Source organism: Pollachius pollachius (genome assembly GCF_949987615.1).
Source record: "Pollachius pollachius genome assembly, chromosome: 5".
NCBI lineage: Eukaryota > Metazoa > Chordata > Actinopteri > Gadiformes > Gadidae > Pollachius > Pollachius pollachius.
Window position 1 is genome coordinate 3,630,696 of NC_136938.1, and position 23,218 is coordinate 3,653,913.

Consider the following 23,218-nt stretch of genomic DNA (forward strand, 5'->3'; position numbering starts at 1 on the left):
TGAAACCTCTCTCCATTGATAGGCCCCAGTGCGTGAACAATCTCCAGCCTTGGAGACACTGGGCCGCTGCATAGCCAATCTCACACAATTGGGGGTGAAACGGGCCAGAAAATACCATTCTCTGCTGTCAATCGGGGCTTAAAGCGGCAGAATGACGAGCGCTGGGCAGCGCCGGAGGAAAGGGCGACAATTAGGGAGAACTTGGAGGAGGACGCGTTGCCCTGCAGTCCTCTCCCTGCTCTGGATCTCTAGAAAGCGGGACTAGCCTACTTTAGAGAGGGAAGTCACCAGGTCTCTCCCTGCTCTGGATGTCTGAAGAGAGGGACTAGTCCAGAGAGAGACGGGGAGAGACGGGGAGCAGCGGTCTGCAGATGTGATCTCCTCGCATTGGAATGTGTTCTGACGGCTCCTGAGCAGATAGGACAGTAAACTGCCCGGACCACACACACACACACACACCCCGGGATTCGTACACCCAACCATATAAACATCTCGTGCATCTCATCATATACCGTGTGATATTGCCAGAAAAAAAAAACATGTTGCTATAGAAATGGGTCCTGCGGCTGAATCCCGGGTGTGGACCAATGGGAGGCCCGTATTCTAACTAAGAGAGGGGGAGGAGAACTTTCCTTTCTGTGTTTCTGCAGGAGGAGGGGTACTGTGGGGAAATGCTCCACGGAGCGTGAAGCGTAACTGCAGGAGGGACAAAGGCACATAGCGGGAGAAGCCGGACAGACCAACAGCTCAGACCGTAAGAATCCACGGAATACGCGCAGGGACGTTCGGGTCCGACACGGAGGAAACCGTGAAACCCGTCCGGGATCCCACAGCCGGGAGGATGACTACGCGTTTACGAACGGAGACGTGGACGGTAACTTTGCAAAGAATGCGTGTCAGCGGTGGACCGGGGGCTGTTGGACATGGAGGAGCCCGGGACAGTGCTCACTGAGGCGGGGACACTCTGAACAGAGGACGCCCTCTCTCCACCGAAGAGAGGACACACTCCACGGAAGCGGCTTTCCACGGGACAGGAGTCCAACTTCCTTTTCGGAATAAGTTTTCCCAGGTTCGCTAAACTTTTTTTGAACTTGCAAAGTAACGGGAAGCGCCTGATCGGAGCCGTGAGCCCATTGGATTATAATGAGGGGTGCGAGCGGGACACGAATTAACACATAGTGGAACTCCTAGTCACACAATGAGCCCATCTCTGCGGGGGTCCAGGCGCGCGTCACGCAGCTAGAACCTCAGTCCGACAGCATGAAATGTGGGTGTAGCGCCGTGGCGCTGCTCCTGTGGGTGAAGCTCCTGGTTGTGCTGCTGGTGGTGGAGGTGGTGGTGGACGCCCAGCTCATCTGCTGGCAGGCCATCGTGCGGTGCCAGGACGAGCCGGCGTGCCACCTGGCCTACGGTCAGTACCAGGCGGCGTGCGAGGGGAACCTCAGGGGCACGCGGAGGCAGTGCCCGAGCCACTGCATCAGCGCCCTGATCCGGCTGAACCACACCCGCACCGGGCCGGACCTGGAGGCCTGCGACTGCGCCCAGGACCACGAGTGCGTCCGGGCCAAGCAGGCCATCGAGCCCTGCCTGCCCCGCCGCCACCCGGGCGACGCGGGCGGCATCGGCTGCACCGAGGCCCGGCAGCGCTGCGAGGAGGACGGCAGCTGCCACTCCTCGCTGACCGCCTACCTGTCCTACTGCGGCCAGCTCTTCAACGGCCGCAAGTGCTCGTCGCGCTGCAAGGCCACCATCCAGCAGATGCTCTTCATCCCCAACGGCGCGCTGCTCAACCGCTGCGTGTGCGACGGCGTGGAGAGGCCCTTCTGCGAGGTGGTCAAGGAGAACATGAGCAAGCTGTGCTCCCTCGGGGACCACGGCGCCCACTCGGAGCAGCCCGAGCTGGACGACCTGTACGAGGACGAGGACTACGACACTAAGAACGACCGAGACGAGTACCCGGACCCCCACTCAGGGGCCGGGCGGCTGGCCTTCTGTCTGCCGTTGTTGTACTGGCCCCTGGCTCGAATACTAGTTTGAGGGCCCCTGGATGCAACGGTGGATGGAGGGGTTCCCTGACCTAGACGGGCAGCAGGGGGATGGTGGGGAGCAGACTGCCGGACCCCCCCCTGGACTTTGAATATGTAATGGAGCAAACGAAGGAGCTCTTCACGGCCCTTAGAGACGACAGATCTTCTGTGCGGACGGATCGTTGTACAAGCGGACGCTTTAGCTTCTATTCCCTCGAGAAACGACCGGGGGTGTCAGTCTGGTGTCATGGTTGATGAGGTGCCCGCCGGCGCCCGAACCTCAGAGCTGGACTGTGTTCCGGGGGCCCCGCGGCGCTGCTGCCCGGGCCCCTGGTCATCAGTGTTTCGGTGTGTTTACCGTCACCTAAACAGCCCAGCAGTTTGTTTAGCTAGGTCTCAATGGCCCTTGGAGTGTGGCTTTATTAAGACTAAAAACAAACAAGGGGGGCCGGCGGCCGCTCAGTGTTTGCTCTCCACTCCGTCTCGGCCCCCGCTTTGTAGACCACACTTCAGATATCTGTGTCAAAGGGCCAGCAGGACAAACAAGGCTCTGTGATCAGCGCCTTCAATGAGCGCCAGTGCCTCTCGCTGCCCTGTCTCCCTGGATGACATGTTTTTATTGATCTTTTAGCACCCTAGCACCCGTCACACACACACACCTCCCCTCCAAGGGTCCCCCTGATGGGGTCCCCCCCCCCCCCCCGTGGGGTACTCACCCTCCGTAGATATTTATGGAGCTTTGTCTAGTTCACAAAGTGCACACGGCAACAAGATGGACTATTATACAATACGAAGGAAATACCTCACACACGGCCAGGAAGACGGCTTTCTACTCAAGTGGCCCTTCCATAAGAATGTAGGAAAGGGTTCCCGTTTCATAGTGAGCTGCGTGTGAACACATGAACCAGGTCCGTGTTTGAGACACAGAAACATTGGACTCCATAGCAGCAGGAGCTGAATACTGTTCACTGAATGTGTTTGTAATAACGTATCACGCTTTGGCATGTACTTCATGTTGTTTGTAGGAGCGACTTCACGGAAAGTGTTTAAGTTTCAGGGCGATTCAGAAGGCTGGCTCAGCATTTGTTGAATACTTTGTAAACTATCCTGTGTGATGGTCCATTAGTAATATCTACTTTTGCAGAGTTTTCCTCTCTGCCCCTGTTTATATCTTCATGCCAGAATTTTCAACCGTCGACCACTGCCTTATTATAGTGAAGTGCCTTGCTCATGGGAACCTCAGCAATAGTAAACTCCTCATTGACTTCCTATTGGAAAGATAGACCTGTCCTCTTTCCAAGCTCACCCACAGTGAAACAAAAGAAGGCATTCTGTTCCTCTGATCCGTAGTAAAGAAGCATGTTTCCTGTCTTTCAAGTGTCTCTAAACTAATCTCTATTTTCTTATGAAGCTCATGAATGTTTATTTCAGTGTGTGAACATCTAGCGGTTAATTAAAGGGAACTTGTTGATATTTGTTAAATTATGAAGGTAGAGATTGGTGAATGTATGTATATCACACTTATATGCTGTACGTCGTGTTTACTTTAATGTTCAAGTTAATACAATAGCACATTCTATTACCAGTCTGATTTTATACACAAGGTCCCTAAGTAACTCCGTGTTTCATCTCGATGCTGAGAAAACGCCAGAGCAATCTCCTCTGTATGCATTTGTTGTTTTTGTAATAAACTGTTTTTGAACTGTTATAGTTTGTTTCTCTAATGTACATAACCAGCCTTTACAGAAACACAGAGTTGACCTTAGGAATGACAAAGGGAGATGAGACTTTAAGCAGATTAACTTTCTAAGTGAACAAGTTGTGAAACCTTACTACTGTAGATAGGGAGGGTTCATTGTGATGGAGCAAACTGGAAGAAACGGCTTCATTAACGTCCACTTGGCATCCTAAAAGTGTTCTATTCTCTCTCTCTCTGCCCGCCTGTTTCGGTCATAATGCTGCTATTGTGTTATACCTAAGGGATTAAATGTGTAACCTAAACTCTGGCAGGAATTTCAGCTCTCCACTCCGGAACACATCCTCATTGACTTCCACAGAGATGTTGGTGAGATACAGTCCCACCCGCGGGTCGAAGGATCCTCCACTCATTCCTAGGGCAGAGACCTGTCATAATGTTTATATTTCATACGTTCAGTGGAAGCCACTGCATGCAGTAGAGTTGGCTGCTTGTCTTTCCTCCTCCCTGCCAAGGACTTCAACTGTGGTTTACTCATTATTTGCCAAAGTATTTACGAGTCATTAGCAAACCGTAAAGCGGGGTGTCTTGAGTTGGAGTCGGTTGGCTTTAGTGCCCGGCTGGTGCAGAGTTCACACCTGGTGTTTTGATTTCGGTTTTACGCTCGGAGTTTGGCCCATTTTCCTGCTTGGTTCCCAAAGCTTGATATTGTTAACCTAATTGTGTTAACAAGTATTTTTGTGTATAAAAATATTGTATGTTTGTTTGAATTGTAATTGTATTGCAATAATAATCAGCATTCATTATTTGATCAGTTTGATTTGGTTCAGTAACTTAAATGGTCCTCTGTTAGTTACACTCAGTAGGACAGAATGAAGACGGTTCTATGAAGTTGTATGAAGACGGTTCTATAAAGATCTATGAAGACGGTTCTATAAAGTTCTATGAAGATGGTTCTATGAAGACGGTTCTATGGCTGGTCCAGATCAGTATGGGGCCATTCCTCTGTCCATGTTTCAACCCAAAGTACACCAGTGCGCTCTAATATATGCAAAAATTGTCATGCCATTAACAAATTATTTTGGTATGACTTTCGTATTCCCTAGGGAACGTAGATGCCATTTTCAGACGTCTCTGACTTGACTGTCTCTCTCCACGACCACAGGAATGTTTTCCACTGCATTTTCAATTTCAATTGTGAAACAAAATAAGAGAGTGCAAAAGAGAGACTTTTTTAACTTACAACACACTTCAGTTGAAAGCTTGAAAGTGCTGCTGAGAAACACACACACGCATACACACACACACCCCAAAGGGTATTTTTCTCTGTTTTATGTGGGCAAGAAGTAAATAAAAGATTTGTCCCAGGCTACAGTGGTCGTCTAAGTTGTGCTTTACTGTAGTTGTTGGTTGGAGTTAGAAACCTCCACTGCCTCCATCTCCACCTCCCTCCCATCAAACCCCCCCCCTCCAAATACCCCCACCCGCTTCTGGGAACCAAATCAAAACAAACATGAGCCGAGCGGTCTGGGGTTGGGGGGCGGGGGGCGGCTACAGAGGCAGCACTGTGCTGGAGCCCATTTTCTAAATTATCTTTATTCAACGTTCCTTTGGAACAAACCCCTAGCCCCCCCTCTCCCCCAGCCCTCCAGTGCCCAACCAGTAAAGTGGGAATGACACGGGGATTTGCGGAGGAGCGTCTGCAGCCCCGGCCGCACAATGTTCCATTCACAAAGGGAGCCTCGCGCCGCGCCGCGGGGACGGGCCGGGGAGTCAAGGGCAGCCATGACGCTGTGCCTGGAGCCCCGACACAGACCCCCCACTCCCTGCTCAGATACCCCACTCTTAGAGGGGCAGGCTGCGGGCCACACCACTCTGAGACTGGGGCCCACATCACTCTGAGAGGGGGAGACTTGGGGCGAGACTCTGGGAGAGAGAGAGAGCGAGAGAGAGAGAGAGAGAGAGGGAGAGAGAGAGAGAGGGGATGAGAGGAAGAGAGAGAGGGAGAGGGGGAGAGGAAGCCTAGCTTAATAATTGGTCTTGGTGGAGCCCCAGTGCAATGGAGGCCAATTAAACCACAATGCTGTAAGTTGTGGTTTTGAAAAATGGGAATCTGGGGGGGGATGGGGCTGTGCTTCTCAGTGCGTTCATGGCAAACCTTTGTGTACATTTATTAGTGTGTGTGTGCGTTTGTGTTCGTGTGAGTATGAGAGTAAAGAGAAGAGGAGACTCCGATCTAGGGTTGACAGATACAGATACAAAGATAAATCCATTCTAACATAGATAAAATAAAGATAAAAGAATCAAACACAGACAGAGTACTCAGGGTCTTGATTTGTTGTTTTGGTCTGGTCTGGTGTAAACCAATAGGGGAAAGAGAGGCATGAAGCCCAGAAAGATATGATTTGATTGATAATTAAAGAAGTCCTCCATAAGTCCCCCAACATGTCCCTGCTCCAGTCCCCAGACCACTCGGAGCCAGGTTCTTGTGGTTCCTGGATTCAGGACTTGGGAGCTTGACTCCTCTGAAGAACATACCATCATGGTTCGAGTTTCACAGGCCACTCTGGAGAGGACAGCAGTTTACTCCCGGGGAAACTCCGTTAAATCTGTCGCTGTATGAGCACGTCTTTTGTGATTTCACAACCGGGTTGAACCCATTGTGGTTCAATATGCAAAGTGCCATGTGATTTACTTGACCAGCTGACCTTAGGAGGAGAGGCAGGGCATGAGGGGCCCTGGGAGGGGGGGGGGGGGGGGGGGGGCAATTAGCATACTCACAGCTCCCCGAACTACTCAGGGAGGGGGACCATGTAGAGATGCTGTTTAACCCCTCTCCTTTCCTTACTCTTTAAATTGAAGGAAAGACACATTCAAGTACTTATTGCAACACGGGTAATGCATATAATTTTGTATGGTTTGAATACTCATTATGGGCCAATATGCTTTATGTAAAGCCTTATGAGTATAAGGTCAAAGGTCAGATTGTATACAAAAAAAACACAAATGCTGGCGCTGCCGCAGATGAGTGCAGCTGAGCTGAGAAAACGAGGAAAACCAAAGCAAATATCACAAATTAAATAAATACTCCAGAAAGATTTGAGTCGACGGGCCGTATTATTTTCCAGCCGTGTGCCGGGCCGGAGCATAAGAGCCCTCAGTGTCGGGATGGCAGCCTGCCGCGCGGCTTCCTCTGCAGCTGGGCCCACAGACCCCGCCCAGACCTGTCCCCTGGTCCTGGGGCTGGCTCAGGACCAGACCCTCCTAGGACTAGACCCGATTCTACCCCCTGACCCACCACTAGCCTCTACCCCCGCCACCCTTTAGATCAGGACGATGAATCAATTGGAACACCTTTCAAAATAAGAAGACAGCACTTTTAATTCTTTAGAATATGAGCAACACAGCAGCACAGAAAGCAGAGGAACCAAAAGCTTCTCTTAACTTTGTTTCACATAAACACTTCAAAGTTCCCGTTCAGGAGAGTGTTAATCCGTCCGTACTGCCGGCGAGGGATTTCAACCTGCAGCGTCTCTCCTCCGCTCTTTTCGCTGTGGGCCTCAGAGCGTGGCCGCTGCCAAACCCAAACCCCAGCAACCAGCGCGTGTCCAGGGTAAATAAGGCACAGGTCGCTCTCTCCAGGTACCACCTCTTAGTGTTGGGGAGGACCCATCGGGGGGGGTGGGCTGTGGGGGGTGTGGGGAGGACCTGTCGGGGGGGGTGGGCTGTGGGGGGTGTGGGGAGGACCTGTCGGGGGGGGTGGGCTGTGGGGGGTGTGGGGAGGACCTGTCGGGGGGGGTGGGCTGTGGGGGGTGTGGGGAGGACCTGTCGGGGGGGGTGGGCTGTGGGGGGTGTGGGGAGGACCTGTCGGGGGGAGCCCAAGGGGGGGGGGGGTGGGTCGGCCAGGGGGACAGGATGAGAGACAGCAGGAAACCAATGACTGATAGAGCATCTACAGGGCCGAGAGAGAGAGAGAGAGAGAGAGAGAGAGAGAGAGAGAGAGAGAGAGAGAGAGAGAGAGAGAGAGAGAGGAGAGAGAGAGACCCTGACCGTTTTGCATGGTGAAGCCTTAATGTAATGCAAAAGGATAATATCATATGACATTATTTGTTTCACAGTTAGTCAATATACAGTGTGTGATGTTGCAGGCATGCTTGTTTGAAAGGTACACGTCAACATGTTGTGTAAAGAAAAAAAAAGACAGAAAAAAACACTGCGATGTGAGACCGAGTCCTCTGGTGTTTTGGTAGAAGTCTTGATGGCTTGAAGAGTTCAAAAGAAGATTGACGGCGAAAACTCACAATCCCTAATGGGCAGAACCCACTGTCTGATCCGTTCCTCAGAAACCACTTCTCCTTTGTTTTCAGACCAGATTAGCTGTTGTTTCCCCACGGTGCAGATCAGAGTGAGGCTCCTCCGCCAACATCTGGCCGAGCACAACAACCGGGCAGCGACCACCAGACACGTCCAGGGAGAGATTGGCGGGCGACCGGCTGACCATCAGGGGAGGCGTACTACCGGGTGTCAGCCTGCTCTGCTGCTGTTTCTGGGGGTGGTTTCGCAGCAGTGGTGGCCAAGAGCCTGGACCTGGAGCCTGGAGCCACGAGCATAGCGCCTGGAGCCTTAAAACTGGAGCCTGCGTCCTTGAGTCTGTAGCCGAGGAGCCTGGAGCCTGAAGCCAGGAGCTTAGAGCTTGGAGCCTAAAAACTGGAGCCTTGAGTCTGGAACTGAGGAGCCTGGAGTCTGGAGAGTGGAACCTGGAGCCTAGAGCCTGAAGTCTGGAGCCAGGAGTCTATAGTCTGGAGTGAGAGGCTTGGAGTCTGGAGTCTGAAAACTGGGGCCTGGAGCCTGGAGTTCAGGGCCTGGAGTCATCTTCACCATAGGGCGGTTGGGTGAACGGAGAGGGCATATCTGTGGTGCAGCCCTTCACTGCAGACAGCAGGCTGAGAAACAAAACAACAACGCAGTGATGAGGGGGGGTCGTCTGTGTTAGTAGACCACCTCACACAGCACATTCAACGTTCCTATTTCCGTAGGTCCTTTTGCTCAGAAGCATGGAGGCCGGGTGAACTCAGACCGTGGGTGGGAGTCACACATAAAGGCGTCTGACGTTCTGAAGAGAGCTATTCTAATTCCTGGTGAAGGCGGCTCTCAAAGTAAGGGGGAATGCATGGGGTTCACATGTAAACATTGTCCTACGACAACAAGCCTACGGTTACGGCCATAGCGTGGCCTGACCTCAGGGGAAAGACCTTTAGCGTGGGACAAACCCCCAAGAGTGCTATCAAGTAGTCTGGATGGTGTTGAGAGAATGACAATCTATAGCAGCAGCTGTAGGGAGGCTAGCTGCTGCTGCTGGGGCTCTGCTCCTGGTTTAACCTTCTCATCACAAGCTTACAATCTTCTCACACCTCACTGATTGAGTGCTCTCCCACACACAACCTGACACACACACATTTTGTCGATTAACCTTGGGCAGCATAGTTGACCTATTTGATGAAAGCCATTCAGCGAATGGTCAGGATGTACAGGTCATGGATCCCTGGCTGTACTCGGACTAGACCAGCTCTCTACTGGGACCAGACCAGCAGCAAGAGCAAAAGCAGCAGAAGAAGACTACGTTCCTGTGAAACCTGAGCCTCCTCCCCAGTCCCTGAAGTTCCACCACTACTGCATTCTTTTTTTTACCCATAATTCCCTAAGAATGTCTGGCTGAAAACAGGATATTGTCGGCTCTCCGGTCCGTCCGGCAGCGGAGCTCAGCACAAAATAGGAATTAGTGGTTGTGTGAGTTCTGAGGTAGCAGGCCATAACAATAATGATATTTAGATATAATTATATATATATCCCTGTCACATGAATAGCATTACGAAACACGGATTAAATGCATGTGCAACGTTGTATGTGCTAGTGTATGCATGTGCAAGAAAAACTGAGTGTGTATGCTACGTATGTGCATGTTTGAATGTGTGTGTATGCATTTATGTGTATGTGTCTGTGTGTGTGTGTGTCTGAATATCTGTGTATCTTAATGTGTGTGTGTGTGTATATGTGTGTATGTATATAAACTATACGTGTGTGTATATGTGTATATGTGTGTATGTATATGTGTGTATGTGTGTATTTGTGTGCTCTAAGCTGAGCCCAGGCCCCTCCCCAGCACTGGCTCCTGGAGGGCAGAGGGCCCCTGGCCCCCCCGCCTCAGAGCTGCTCAGAGCCGGAGTCAGACGGTCCCACAGGGTCTCCCGCTCCGGGAGAGAGGGGCTGGTGTTTTACTAGTGGAAAAAACCTTCACCGGGGGGGGGGGGGGGCATTTCTCAATAATTCACCCCCCACACATTCAGACACACACATCAAGAAACACGTACACACACATTCAGAAACACAGGCACACACACATACATTAAAATACAAATACACATTCAGAAACACACACACACACACACACACACGCAAGCGCACACGCATTAGGATACACATACATTCAGACACACATACACACAAGTTAAGATTCACAGACATTCAGACACACATACACACATTAAGATGCAGAAAATCATACACACGCACATTCAGACACAAACGCCCCCACACACATTAAGATACACATGCACAGACATTCAGACACACACATTCAGACACATTCCAACACATTCACACACTTGCTGACTGTGTACACGCACACACAGAGAGATGCGGACACTCACAGCTTCTGACGGACTCAGAGAGGGGCTCCCGGTCCTGGGACACGGCCTGCTGGGTTGCCTGCATCTGAGAGGACACACACACACACACACACACACACACACACACACACACACACACACACAAGCATGCAGGCACAGGCACACACACACACACACACACGAACATGCACACGCACACACAGGCTCAGGCAAACACACACACACACACACACACACACAAATATTTGATTACATTTTCATACATTAAATTGATGCTGGGTAGTTTGTTATCTTGATGCAAAATGACTGCAAATGCACGTTCATGGAGGCACACACACTGACGCACACGTCTCTCTGTGGCATTTCATTCTCTTACTGTCTCTAGCTTTCTTTCTATCTTCTGCTCGGGTTTTCTGATATCTGTCCTGAAGGAAGTGACCTCACCTTGATATTTTCCTTGAGGTACTCCGCTCTGTTCATGAGGCTTTTGATCTACAACAACAACAGAATAAATGTACATTATATACAGAAGGATGTAGCTGTACACCATGGATACCTGTTTAGTTAGAGAGGCTTTGTTACGCAACAAAGCAAGACAGAAATGCTTTAACGACCAATTTTAACTGACGTGCATTTGATTTATATTATGATGGTGCAGCGATGCACACTTTTTTTCAAGTTGTCTTAAATGTTGACTGTTGTTCAACTTGTCTTTGTATTGATCCTGAAAGAGGAACACATGAAACACATATTATGTTGACATGTATGATAGTAGGGACACCTATTGCTAGTATTGATTCAAGATGTCATTGTACATCACTGAGTTACAGTCACCGAGAGGGAAACCAAGGGTACTTAACCGACGTGTGAGGCATGGATCATCAACACGGGTGATTAGTTAACCAAGTTAGTTAATGACTTGTGCCGATACAATCTCCAGTCAAACGTAAAGGCCGTTGTGAACGTCCCAGCCAGATCGAGTGGTTTGCTCTGCAGTACCCCAGTATGTTATAGCACAGAGTGTAACTCTAGCAGAGGGGAGACGGCTTCACATGTGTACTGCTGAGGCAGATATTAATGCACATGGTGGCCAGTCACTACCACATGTCTCCTCTTTGCGCTCACACACACACATGCTTTCCATTGAGTACTCTCTCACACACACACACACACACACACACACACACACACACACACACACACACACACACACAGAACGAATTGATTAGCACAGCCCCATCTGAGTTTACTTAAGACATGAGCAAATAAAACTTCAAATGGGAGGTTTAGGGTCTCGCCCCGAACCAGTTTGGTTTGGTTTCAGAAACTGTTGTTGTTGCGTGTTGTCGTCTTAGCAGTGGATCAAACAATGCACTAAAACAAGAAGGCTCTGCTGCTGGCTTCAGATCAGGCCTTTGTGTTAAACACGTTCTAATTCCAACACACAGCCAAAAACACTTAATGTGCTGCTACAAGTTTGACATTGGGGGGGGGGGGGGGGGTCTGTAGTCCAACGTGTGCACAAAATATTAGATTAGATTAGATTAGGTTTATTTGTCATTGCACAGGAATACAATGAAATTCAATGCAAATTCAAAATACTAATACTACTACTACTAGTGTGTAGTGGAGACTGAAAACTGAGGTACGATGAGACAGGGTCTGAGAAGACCTGAGCATCTCACACGGCTCTGGGGCAATTGTAGGGAATATAACATGACCTGTGGTCCCTCTGTGAGGATGATGGATGGTGTCATCAGGCCGGGAGGACATGGAAATCACTGTGTTGTGTTTCCCGGACTCACCTCACTGTGGAGCAGCTCCCGCCTGCGGCCCTGGGATTCAGCTGGGGAACACACACAGCGTCATGGGGAGGTGTGGGTGTGTGCGTGTGTATGCGTGTGTTTGTGTGTGTGTGTGTGTGGGTGCGTGTGTGCGTACGTGTGTGTACCTGTGTGGAGGGCGAAGAGATGGAAAGAACAATACATTCTAATACATGGCTCATCAGTTTATCTCATCATGGTGGAGGTGGTGGAGGTGGTGGAGGTGTTTAAGGTGGGGTTGGTGGTGGAGGTGGTGGAGGACGTGTTTGAGGTGGCCGAGGTGGGGGTGGTGGTGGAGGTGGTGGGGGCAGCAGATTGCTGCTGTTTGGGCGACCCGGGATAAAGTGGGCCAGCATTTCCTCATTTAGGCGGGAATCAAGGAGCGGAGCAAATGTGAGGGGGTAGAGACACCCAGAGACCCACAGGGGAGGGGAGGGGAGGAGGAGGAGGAGGAGGAGGAGGAGGAGGAGGAGGAGGAGGAGGAAGAGGAGGAGGAAGAGGAGGAGGTTCCCTCTTTGAGCAGGGCATGTCAGGAAGTAACAAAAGACCTCGGGCCAAACAAAGGGCCGATGTTTTCTCCCACAATCCCCCTGGGGTTGTCTGCAGTGCCACTGAGCCACACCCCCTGATCCCAGAGGGGGGGGGGGTTGTGTGTGGGGGGGGGGCATTGGAGCCATCCTCTATTAGAGAGATAATAGTTTTGATTTGTTTCCAGTGTGAAATAACATGGGGGGGATTAGCTGCATAGAGTCAATGGGAAGCAGATGGAGCTGCTCTGCCACACAGAGAGGACCTCCAGAGACCCAGGGACCCAGAGGCCCAGAGACTCAGAGCCAGATACCCAGAGGTCCAGACCCAGAGGACCAGAGGCCCTGAGCCCCAGAGACCCAGAGGCCCAGAGACCCAGACCCACAGACCCACAGACCCAGACCCACAGAGACCTAGAGGCCCTGAGCCCAAGAGACCCAGACCCCCAGAGACCTAGAGGCCCTGAGCCCAAGAGACCTAGAGGCCCTGAGCCCAAGAGACCCAGACCCCCAGAGACCTATAGGCCCTGAGCCCAAGAGACCCAGACCCCCAGAGACCTATAGGCCCTGAGCCCAAGAGACCCAGAGGGCCAGAGGCCCATACCCAGAGACCCAGAGGTCCAGAGACCCAGAGGCCCAGACCCAGAGGTCCAGAGACCCAGACCCCCAGAGACCCAGAGGCCCAGACCCAGAGATCTAGAGACCCAGAGGCCCAGACCCAGAGGTCCAGAGACCCAGACCCCCAGAGGCCCAGACCCAGAGTTCTAGAGACCCAGAGGCCCAGACCCGGAGGTCCAGAGACCCAGGGGTTGTTCCTGTTCCTGTACCACAGACCTATATGTACCTGCCAGTGCCAGCAGTAGCTCCCCCAGGCAGTGCTGGTAGAGGTCCAGTACCTCCTGGTCCTCAGACCCACTGTCCTCCTGGAACAGAACCAGTAAGGGTAGAGTTAGTGTTACCTTATTAGTGTTACCTTAGTGTAAACTCACATCTGGAAAGGCTAGGGGACGGTTTCAGCAAGGTTTGGTTTCTTGAGGTGAACCAGATACAGTCTAGCCTGGCTCCGCTCGCCTACGTACTTACGCTCTATTTTCATTTCCCTTCAGTACTACGTCTGGATTTGCGGTATATTCTCAGGTTTTCTGCAGCCATTTTTTTGTGAACCGATCAGCGAACCGAGGGAGTAACTGAGAACAATGACGTTGAGGTCTTACGATAGTTTGAGTTGGTGTCAAACGTGATTGGTTATGGCAGATCCAGAGTGGCACTGGGCAGATCCAATAGTTTTAAACTACAACAGACACCCGCCTTCAATTGAGTTAACATTTGTCAATTGAGAGTGGCCAGACTCTCTGTGCAAATGAAATGAAGCACGGGAGTCTGGTAGGACCAGGCTAGATACAGTCTGGATGGACTAAGATCCTGAACGTTTGGTTCCAGACTCCCAGATGACAGGAGCCGGTTCAGGTACATTCTCTAGTGATTCTTTGGTGCTGGACTGAGGAATCAGCCTTTCTGGAGGATAGAAATCCAGGCCGCACCGGATTTCCCAAACTCCAAATCAGATTACATTTTTATATTCTGGACTTCCCCAATGGTTTGTGAACAACAAAACCGTGGAAATGCTGAAGCAGCTTCTGGAAAAGTTGCGAATTTGAAGACGCCCATCTCTGAGTGGAAACTAGACTTGTTTCTCGTGTAAATGCGTCGGTTGTGAGGTATGATCGTCACTGTGCCGTTTCCTTCCCAGCTCTTGCTGGAACGAGACCAGCACTTCTCTCCAGCAGAGACCTGGAGAGGTCGTTACTGCTTCCTCAATGTAAAAAAAGTTATAAAAACACTAAACCAGTGCCCATAACCAGGCAGAAGTACAGGCAAAAATAACATTCAAATACCTGCTCTACACAGACACAGTATGTCAAAAACACCGTTGTATTCTCCGTACAGGAATCCCAAGGGAACGGGAACTCTGTGATTTCCATGCTATTCGCCAACGGCTACATTCGCTCATACAAGATGTTTCCATTGAGGACCCGACTGACCTTGGCTATGGCGACACGGGCCAGCTCCAGGGCGGCCAGAAGCCGTGGTCTGTCCCGGGACATCTCTGGAGGAAGGGGGGAACAACACCAGACTTTACACTGGAGTTTATCACAAGATGGGTCAGGAATATTAGTTAAGACCACAGAGTCGCTCACCAGCTTCCGCGGAAGACTCAAGACTCTCTTGTTCAGAGTTCACCTAGATTCTAGCCTCCACTTTAATCAGGTTCTGGATAAAACCAGGCAATACTTGTCTTAAGCATTAACTTAAAAAGGTTTTTGTTGTTTAACAGAATAATACAAGACACAGTGGAAGAAATGCATCCTTGACCATTCCTTGAATTTCCAACCCACAATAACAATCCTCCAAATTTAATTCACATTCATTAAATCTGGCACACAACGCTGGCTCTAAAGCTGTGGCCCCTGGGTGGCTGGAGGAGAGAGCCAGGGGCCCCACTCCGCAGGGGGCCCGGGGGGGAGGGTGGCCTGGTGTGCCAGGGGTCTCTCTCCGTAGGGGGCCTTACCTCGCAGGACGTCCCTGGCCGTCCGGGCCTCCTCAAAGTGCTCCCGGTTGTCTGACGCTACCAGCGCCTTCAGCTCCTCTGCTCTGGAGGCGTACTGGCTGACCTGCAGGGGGCGCTCACAGTCAGCCAACACCCTCACACCACACCCACACCACACCCCACACCCCACAGACCAGCCTGCTGCCGTCACAGCGTCAACATCCCCACACCATGCTGCATTCGATGTTCTAGTTATTGTGGTCATCTGGTGTCGAAACTTCTTCATTACAGCCACTGTCCTTGTGTCATTAAACCAGTCTGCACCTCCAGGGTCCTGAGGCCCGCCTTGGCCCCCGGCCTGCAGCTCCACACCCCTCAGCCTCACCCCCAGACCCACCCCTCTATGTGGTCCCGTGCAGACCATACGGCCAGGCACAGACCCAGAGTCAAGTAGACTAGGCTATAATAAAGAGGAGGGAGGGAGAGAAACAACAAAAACCAGGAGCAACATCTAAAAATAGAAATCAACCCAAATAAGAGAGTGTGCATCAGCCCACCTTCTGCCTCAGGGTCTCCTTACGCGAGCGGTCCGTCTCATCTGGGGGGGGGGGGGGGGGGGGGGGGGGGGGGGGGGGGACACACAGAGAGATGTTACGGCTTTAACAACACTTTACTTAGCTGGTTCTCATGAGGGTGAGTGGTGGTCCGACAGACAGACGGACAGACATAGAGGGAGAAAGACAGATAGAGAGAGAGAGAGTGAGAGAGACAAACAGACTGGGAGAGAGACATGGAGAGAAAGACGGAGAGCGAGAGAGGGAGCGGGACAGACAGACAAGGAGAGAGGGAGACAGACAGCCGGACAGACAGACAGCGTGTGTGCAGGCCCCTCCCTCACAGTGGACGGCGGGGACGAAGTGCTCCAGGGCGCTGCAGTAGAGGCTCAGCGCCGCCGCCCGCTCCCCCCCCTGGTCCTTCTCCACGGCCCGCAGGACCAGCTCCTTCTGAGGGGGGGGGAGAGACGTCACTGGAGGTCCCAACGCACACACACACACACACACACAACCCCCCCACACACAGACCCAACACACACACACAAATAGGCACACACACACAACTCCCCCGCCCACACACACACACAACTTCCCCCCCCCCCCCCCCCCCCCCCCACACACACACACACACAGACACACACGTACACACCCCTAGCACACAGAGACAAAAACCCACAATCTCCTAATGCATGCATGCAGGGCACTAATGCATGAAGGCACATGTAGGCCAGCATGAGCACAGACCTATAAGCACACGCACCGATGTGCCCAATATGCTTGTGCGGGCAAACACAACACACACACACACACACGCACACACACACACACACACACACACACACACACGCACATGCACAAACACAAACAAACATTATTTTCCTCGTAGGGATTTGTTTTCTCTGCTTTTTGGATCGTAATGTTCTGTCGTTTACTCCTGGGGGGTCACACAACTAATGTTTCCAGGCTGGTCTAGCTAAGGGAAGTGTAAGTGTATAGTATTCTTTACACAGACCGCACAATGTGGGCACAATCCCCTAACCTTCAACACAATTCCCTAACCTTTAACACAATTCCCTAACCTTTAACACAATTCCCTAACCTTTAACACAATCCCCAAACCTTTAACACAATTCCCTAACCTTTAACACAATCCCCAAACCTTTAACACAATCCCCAAACCTTCAACGCTCCAAACCGGCAACAGAGGAGAATTGCCAGTGGGACCGGGAAGAACTGTGGGACCGGGGAGAAGTGACACACTAGACACCACCTATTGTCCAACGGCTCCCAGTGTCCGGCATCCCGTTCCACTGCTGTTCCGTAGCCTTCCCTCCCCTTCCAGAACGTTCCCTTTGCTCACCGCCTTCCCCAGGCTGTCTGGGCCGGCCATGTGCTCCAGGTCCACAAAGCCGTGGCTGAAGAACTGGGTGAAGGTGATCCGGGTCTCAGGGTTCCTCTCCAGGAGCCTCAGCAGGAGATCCCGGCAGTCCGCAGACACCCGGGCCCCCGGGGGGAGCTAGAGAGAGGGGGGGAGGGGAGGGGGAGAGAGAGGAATGATAATGGAGAGAGGGTGAAAGAGGGGGGAGAGAGGGAGAGAGGGGGAGAGGGAGAGGGAGTGGAGGGTGAGAGATTGGAGGGAGAGAGGGAGAGAGGGGTGAGGGGTGTGGACCAGAAGGACCTTCATGCTTGACCTTAATGCTTTCAGCCAAAACATGAGCTTGTTACTGAGGGAACATACAGTGGAGGTGATGGAGGATGATCTACAGACCAATCACTGAACTCCCTCAGGCCTGACCATGAGGAACTAGGGTATGGACAGCGATCAGCTGTGAGAATCATTTTCTAGCTCTCTTAGCTAATAGTCACAATGTAGAACACTAACACTAAACTATTACATATCTTTACTGAGAAAGTATGCCACCTAGTGGCGCAGTAAAGAAACATTTTCCAGGAATCAGAGAACTGATTTAAACTAAAAGGATCAGTAAGAAAGAGCATCAAGTTACCTCTCTTGGCAACAACAGGGGTGTGTGGGTAGAATATCGAGGGTTAATCATAATCTTAACCTCATCAAAATAATGGACTCACAATCATCATCATCACGATAATACGTAAGGTTACATAACCAAACACAATCCCCATACGGTGTACAAAGTCCCCAGGATGAATACCCGTGATTACAAAGTGCTCTGTTGGACCCCGTTCCACCCCTCATCCTGGCATCCTGTATCCCTCCCTAGACCAATCAGAAGAACCCAGCAGCCTGAAACAATCATCAAAGGCCAATCATCATCAGCAGCAGCAGCAGCAGCAGCAGCATCAGCAGCAGCATCATATGTCAGTGTATAAAAAATATATATATTGATACGGCAATATATCGTCGCACGAGAATCGATACACTGACGACAAATATCAATATAATAATGTATAGGCCTATATATATTATATATTTATATATATATAGTATCGTGAGGTTCCCTGTGATTCCCTCCCCTAGCCCGCGTGTCTCGGCCGGTTCGTCTGGCTGAAGAGGAGGTGGTCTGCAGGGCACCACTCACCTCGATGGGCCGGTCGCTGCGGATCTTCTCCTCCAGCTCCGCGTAGGACCGGGACGCGAACGGGGCCCGGCCGAACAGCGCCTCTACAGGGAGGGGCGGAGACACACGCAGTGTTGGATAGATCCCTGTCTGGGTTCCATTCCCAGCCCAACCCTTGAGCAAGATGTCTCACCCCTCTCTATGTGCTTCATTATTACATGAATTCATTGTACATTGCTTTGGTGAAGCATCTCCTTACCGACTAAATAAATATATAGACAATAAATAAATAGTAATAGTAGGGAAGTAATACATGGGAAGTAACAGCCGCTACAGAGTGAAGGTTAACCAAGTACCAAGCTCCACTACATATGATCCAACTCTTAAAAAGATCACGCATTTGAAACAACACGACTATGTTAGACTTCCCTTAAAAACAGTACTTCGCATGGTGTAGCTATCTTTGTTGTAAACAGGGAATGGGTTAACATAGTGCTTGTTAGTGCTTGGCACTTGGTTCTATGAACATCATTAGTGTACCGACAGCGATATATTGTTGTTTCTCCTTCTTTTGACAAATGTACTTATTGTAAGTCGCTAAATGCCCTCAATGTAAATGTCTTCCTACTAGCTTAACAACCTGCAGGCCACCTGCCTTGCCAGTATTCTAAATGCCACATCCATAAGTAACGTACACACAGAGAACCCTGTTACCGTAGAGGATGACGCCCACGGACCACAGGTCGACCCGGGAGTCGTACTGCCGCCGGCACACCATCTCGGGGGCCATGTAGAGAGGGGACCCCCGCAGGGCGCTCTGCTCGTCCCACGGGGACATGTACGCCGCGAAGCCAAAGTCTGAAACACAAACAACACCCCACGTATCTGGTTAGGCTGGGGGGATGAGGTCTCTGGTCAGAACCAGTCTACACCTGTCGGCTCAGGATGTAGACTTAGCGGGTTGACTTGTAACTGGATGGTTGCCAGTTCGATCCCCGGGAACCTAGCCTAGTGTCCCAGAGCAAGACACCTCACCCTAACTGCCCCCAAAGAGCTGGCTGTCGCCCTGCATGGTTGACTGTGTGTGTATAAAAATGGTGTGTGTTTACAAATGGTTGTAAGTTGCTACGGACAAAAGCGTCTGCTAAATGCCCTGAATGTAAATTTAAATGAGAGTAAACCTATAGTTATATAATTATTAAATGTACTGGATACGTCTCTCGACAACGCTCACGTTGCTAAGCAATAAGCCAACAAGATGCTGTCCACTTCAGTACCAGGATAACTAACAGAGGGATGGGGAGGTGTGTGTGTGTGAGGTGTGGTGTGGTGTGTGTGCGCTCGAAGAATAAAAAATAAAATAAAATATTTTTTATTTTATTTTTTACATTCCCATGGGCCCCCCTCTGCCCTGGGCACCCCCAAGCCTGTCCACCTTACACCCCCAGTCCGGCGGCTGTATGTGTGTGTGTGTGTGTGTGTGTGTGTGTGTGTGTGGTGTGTATTTACCTGACAGCTTGAGTACAGAACCACTCAGCAGGATGTTCTGGGGCTTTAGGTCCAGGTGGGAGATGTTCCTCCCATGGAGGTACTGGAGGGCGCAGGCTGGGGGAGACATGACAAAAAAACACGATAAGCTCATTGAAACGTCGTCGACATCTAACATTTTTTCATTGAATTTCTTTATTTTCGTTCATAACCTTTACTGATAGCTGTTAACCAATGTCAAGGATCAGACGAGATTGAATCATGTGTTGTTTCAGCAACGCCAAGCACATCCTTATCGGTTATTTGACCAAGGCCTCCTTTGTTAAATAACAAGGACACAGGTATCCTTGGTCAAATAACCAAAACAGTATGACTCATACTCGTCGTCAGCATGACTCAAACATCCCATAATACAACAAGCAGTACCGTACCTGCAAGACCCGCCGCAATCAATCCTAAACTCATGTCAAACGTACAGCAAATGGGATCATATACACAGTGAGTCGCACTACACCTAATTACATTAGTCTCCATGTTAACCGTTTGGAAGCAGAAATACTTCTGGGAGAGAGAGAGAGAGAGAGAGAGAGACTGACTGACATCATTGCGGTAAAAAGGATGGAGCCAAGACGCTGCCTCACCGATCTGCTGCAGGAAGCGGTGGGCCACCCTCTCAGGCAGCAACCTCCTGCTGTGGATAAAGCGCGAAAGATCTCCTCCGGAGCACCACTCCAGGATCAGGTAGATGTTCTCGCTGTCCCACTGGGAAGGAGAGACGACCACGTGTCCGATGAGTACATGAGGGACAGCGTTGTTAACCCTCTCTAGTAAGAGGCACCTGCTTTCCCACTAAGGCCACTCAGAGCACGACCACATGTTAATATATTGACCACTGCTTTACATTTTACATTTAGGACATCTAGCGGACGCTTTTATACAAAGCGACTGACAATGAGTACATTTGTTAGAAGAAAGAGAAAAAACAATATATCACAGTAAGGATGTTCATAGAACCAAGTGCCAATCACTAACAGTTGTTAGGTTAATCCTAGTGCTTTGACCAGCGCACCAAACATGACCCGCCATGTGTACCTGGAAGTCCTTGAGCTGGACGATGTGAGGGTGGCGCACGGTCTTCAGGATCTCAATCTCCGTGAGGAGGTTTTCCATCGACGTCTTGTTCAACGTCTTCTTCGACACCACCTTCACCGCCACCGCTTCCCGGCTGTCCCCCTGCGAGATGAACACCGTATTCTGTCATGGATTTATCTTCTCCAAAGCTCACCAAAGATACTCAAAACTGTATTGATTTACACTGCAGCTTGGGTCCCTGATATTAATCCAGGAGAAATTAAAGAAAGCCTTTAATACCATGTGATGACACTGCATCTTTACCGTTAGCTAGACTGCTGGTTCTGTTAGGTGAACTTAATAAGCAGACGTTATTGTGACGTTAATAAACAGACGTTAATACTATGTTAACAAACAGACGTTAATGTGACATTAATAAACAGATGTTAATAGGACCATAATAAACAGGTGGACAAAAGAGTTTGTCTAGTTTGTGTTATGTGTTTACACCTATTTCAAGTTTTAAAAACATACCCAGACGAGTTTGTGTCCACCTGTTTGATAAATCCCCTATAAAGGAGTTATCCAGCTCTCGCTTTCAACTAGTAGTAGGGTTAGTAGGTCCCAACATAAAGAAGGACAATGAGAATAACCCCAACCCTAACCCAACACAACAGTCTTGTGTTACGGTCCATGGCTGAGGTGGTGAATCATAATCATCTCCACCAGATATCCCCACGTCCAGGGTGCGATTTGCCGGTGGGGATGGTGGGGATTACCCCCCCCCCCCCCCTCTGGTTTACACGTCCTACCCTCTGCTGAATTATTTTTATCCTCGGTGGGGATAAAAATTATCCCCCCCACCCAAAGTATTTTCACCATTACATCGTAATAATTAACAACCAAAATACACAGGGTCCGTCTTCATTTTGAAACATTTTAAAATGTTTCTCAAAATTATCCCCCCCTCTGGTTTTTTCACAAATCGCACCCTGCCCACGTCTGTTCCTCCGGACGGAGCCACGCACCTTGCTGTAGGCTTTATACACCGTGGCGTAGGTGCCGCTGCCCAGCCGCTCCGTGAGGATGTAGTCCGCCAGTTTAGGAGGGGCGAAGGTCGAGTGGGAAGCCATGGCCACCACCGCATTAGATCTCCCTGATGAGGGATCTGAGGTGACATGACTCATGAGTACATGCATGATCTCCGTCTCGTCCTGACGTCATTCAACACAGAAAGCCTTCACACACATGCATGCCTACGTATCATGTATTATCATAACTTTATACTATATCTATATCTATAAATATAATAATGACATCATCTCAAGCGTGGCTGTATTAATGTCAGTCATTAGTTGTAAACACACAGCGAGGGCGTGCTGGCAGGACCCCCCGCCGCCCCCTTAAAAGTAATGGATCGACAGTCGCTCTCCTCGTCCACCTGTCATGCTTTCACTCAAACCGATCTGCTGTGAATACCTACCTGTTGGTTCTGGTGGACTGGTGGGACTGGTGTTGATGGTGTTTTCAACGCTGTCACTACACTCACTACATTATGACTGGAGCCCAGGAGCTCTGCTGCCCTTTGCTCAGTTCCTGCAGTACCGGAGGCTGCAACCTCAGGACCGCTCTCTCAGGACACTGCAGCCGCAGGACCGCACTCCCCGGACCCAGTTTATTTTTTTTTTGGTTTCTCCAAACAGAAGGAGAAGGCCTACAATACATTAATATATTTTAGATTTAAGCTGTTTATATGGTTACGTTTACGTTATGTATTAGGTTAGAGATGCTTACGTTTGGGTATTAAGTTAGGGATGGTGAAGTTAAGGGTTTTGATAAGGGTTATTTCAAGTATTTTTTAGATATGGTTAAGTTTACGAATGAGGTTATCTGCATGTTTCATCAGGTTTTCATGAATTATTCTTGAGTAACTCGTGAGATTCATTCGCCATCAAAGGAAAAGTATAATCGCGTCCCGAGCATTGCGGTCCTGTGCGTGCGGTCCTGAAGCTGCAGCGCCCGGTGTTGCAGGAACATAACAACGTTTGCTCTGCATGTCAGCTGACGTTCAAAGCCGCTGAGCGCAAAGTAGGCTGACCCCTACCGCCGGCCTCCCGCTACTACATTGTCTGAAGACCGATGCATATCGTTTTAATTATTCAAATGATGCTTAACAGAGGTTAGATAGAAACGACAAAACGCGCGCAATTAGGTTAATTTAAAATGTTCAGTTATTCTATTAAGGTATAAAAACACGTTGC

At 50.2% G+C, this 23,218-nt stretch overlaps 2 protein-coding genes across 3 annotated transcripts; one reads left to right on the forward strand and one right to left on the reverse strand.

The window, feature by feature from the left end:
- Positions 1–1,260: 1,260 nt before the first annotated feature.
- Positions 1,261–2,037, forward strand: LOC307075518 (growth arrest-specific protein 1; the record flags this gene model as incomplete). The annotated part of the gene is made up of 1 exon (XM_079736132.1): positions 1,261–2,037. One exon carries the CDS (start codon positions 1,261–1,263, stop codon positions 2,035–2,037), a length of 777 nt encoding a protein of 258 aa, XP_079592258.1.
- A 5,088-nt stretch (positions 2,038–7,125) lies between these two features.
- On the reverse strand, positions 7,126–22,564 carry ulk3 (unc-51 like kinase 3). 2 transcript variants are annotated; one of them, XR_013811858.1, is made up of 18 exons: positions 22,441–22,564; positions 21,986–22,125; positions 20,979–21,119; positions 20,528–20,648; positions 19,908–20,003; positions 19,113–19,256; positions 18,420–18,502; positions 17,222–17,377; positions 16,206–16,311; positions 15,865–15,905; positions 15,329–15,431; positions 14,802–14,866; positions 13,604–13,682; positions 12,215–12,255; positions 10,854–10,901; positions 10,431–10,494; positions 7,588–8,666; positions 7,126–7,431 (listed from the first exon to the last, which is right to left on the reverse strand). XR_013811858.1 is itself a non-coding variant. In XM_079736286.1 (17 exons), exons 2-17 carry the CDS (start codon positions 22,088–22,090, stop codon positions 8,650–8,652), a joined length of 1,410 nt encoding a protein of 469 aa, XP_079592412.1. In that variant the 5' UTR covers positions 22,091–22,125; positions 22,441–22,564; the 3' UTR covers positions 7,126–8,649. The 2 variants fall into 2 exon arrangements, 1 of the variants encoding a protein (XP_079592412.1); XM_079736286.1 differs by having other exon boundaries at positions 7,126–8,666.
- Between the last annotated feature and the right edge of the window lie 654 nt (positions 22,565–23,218).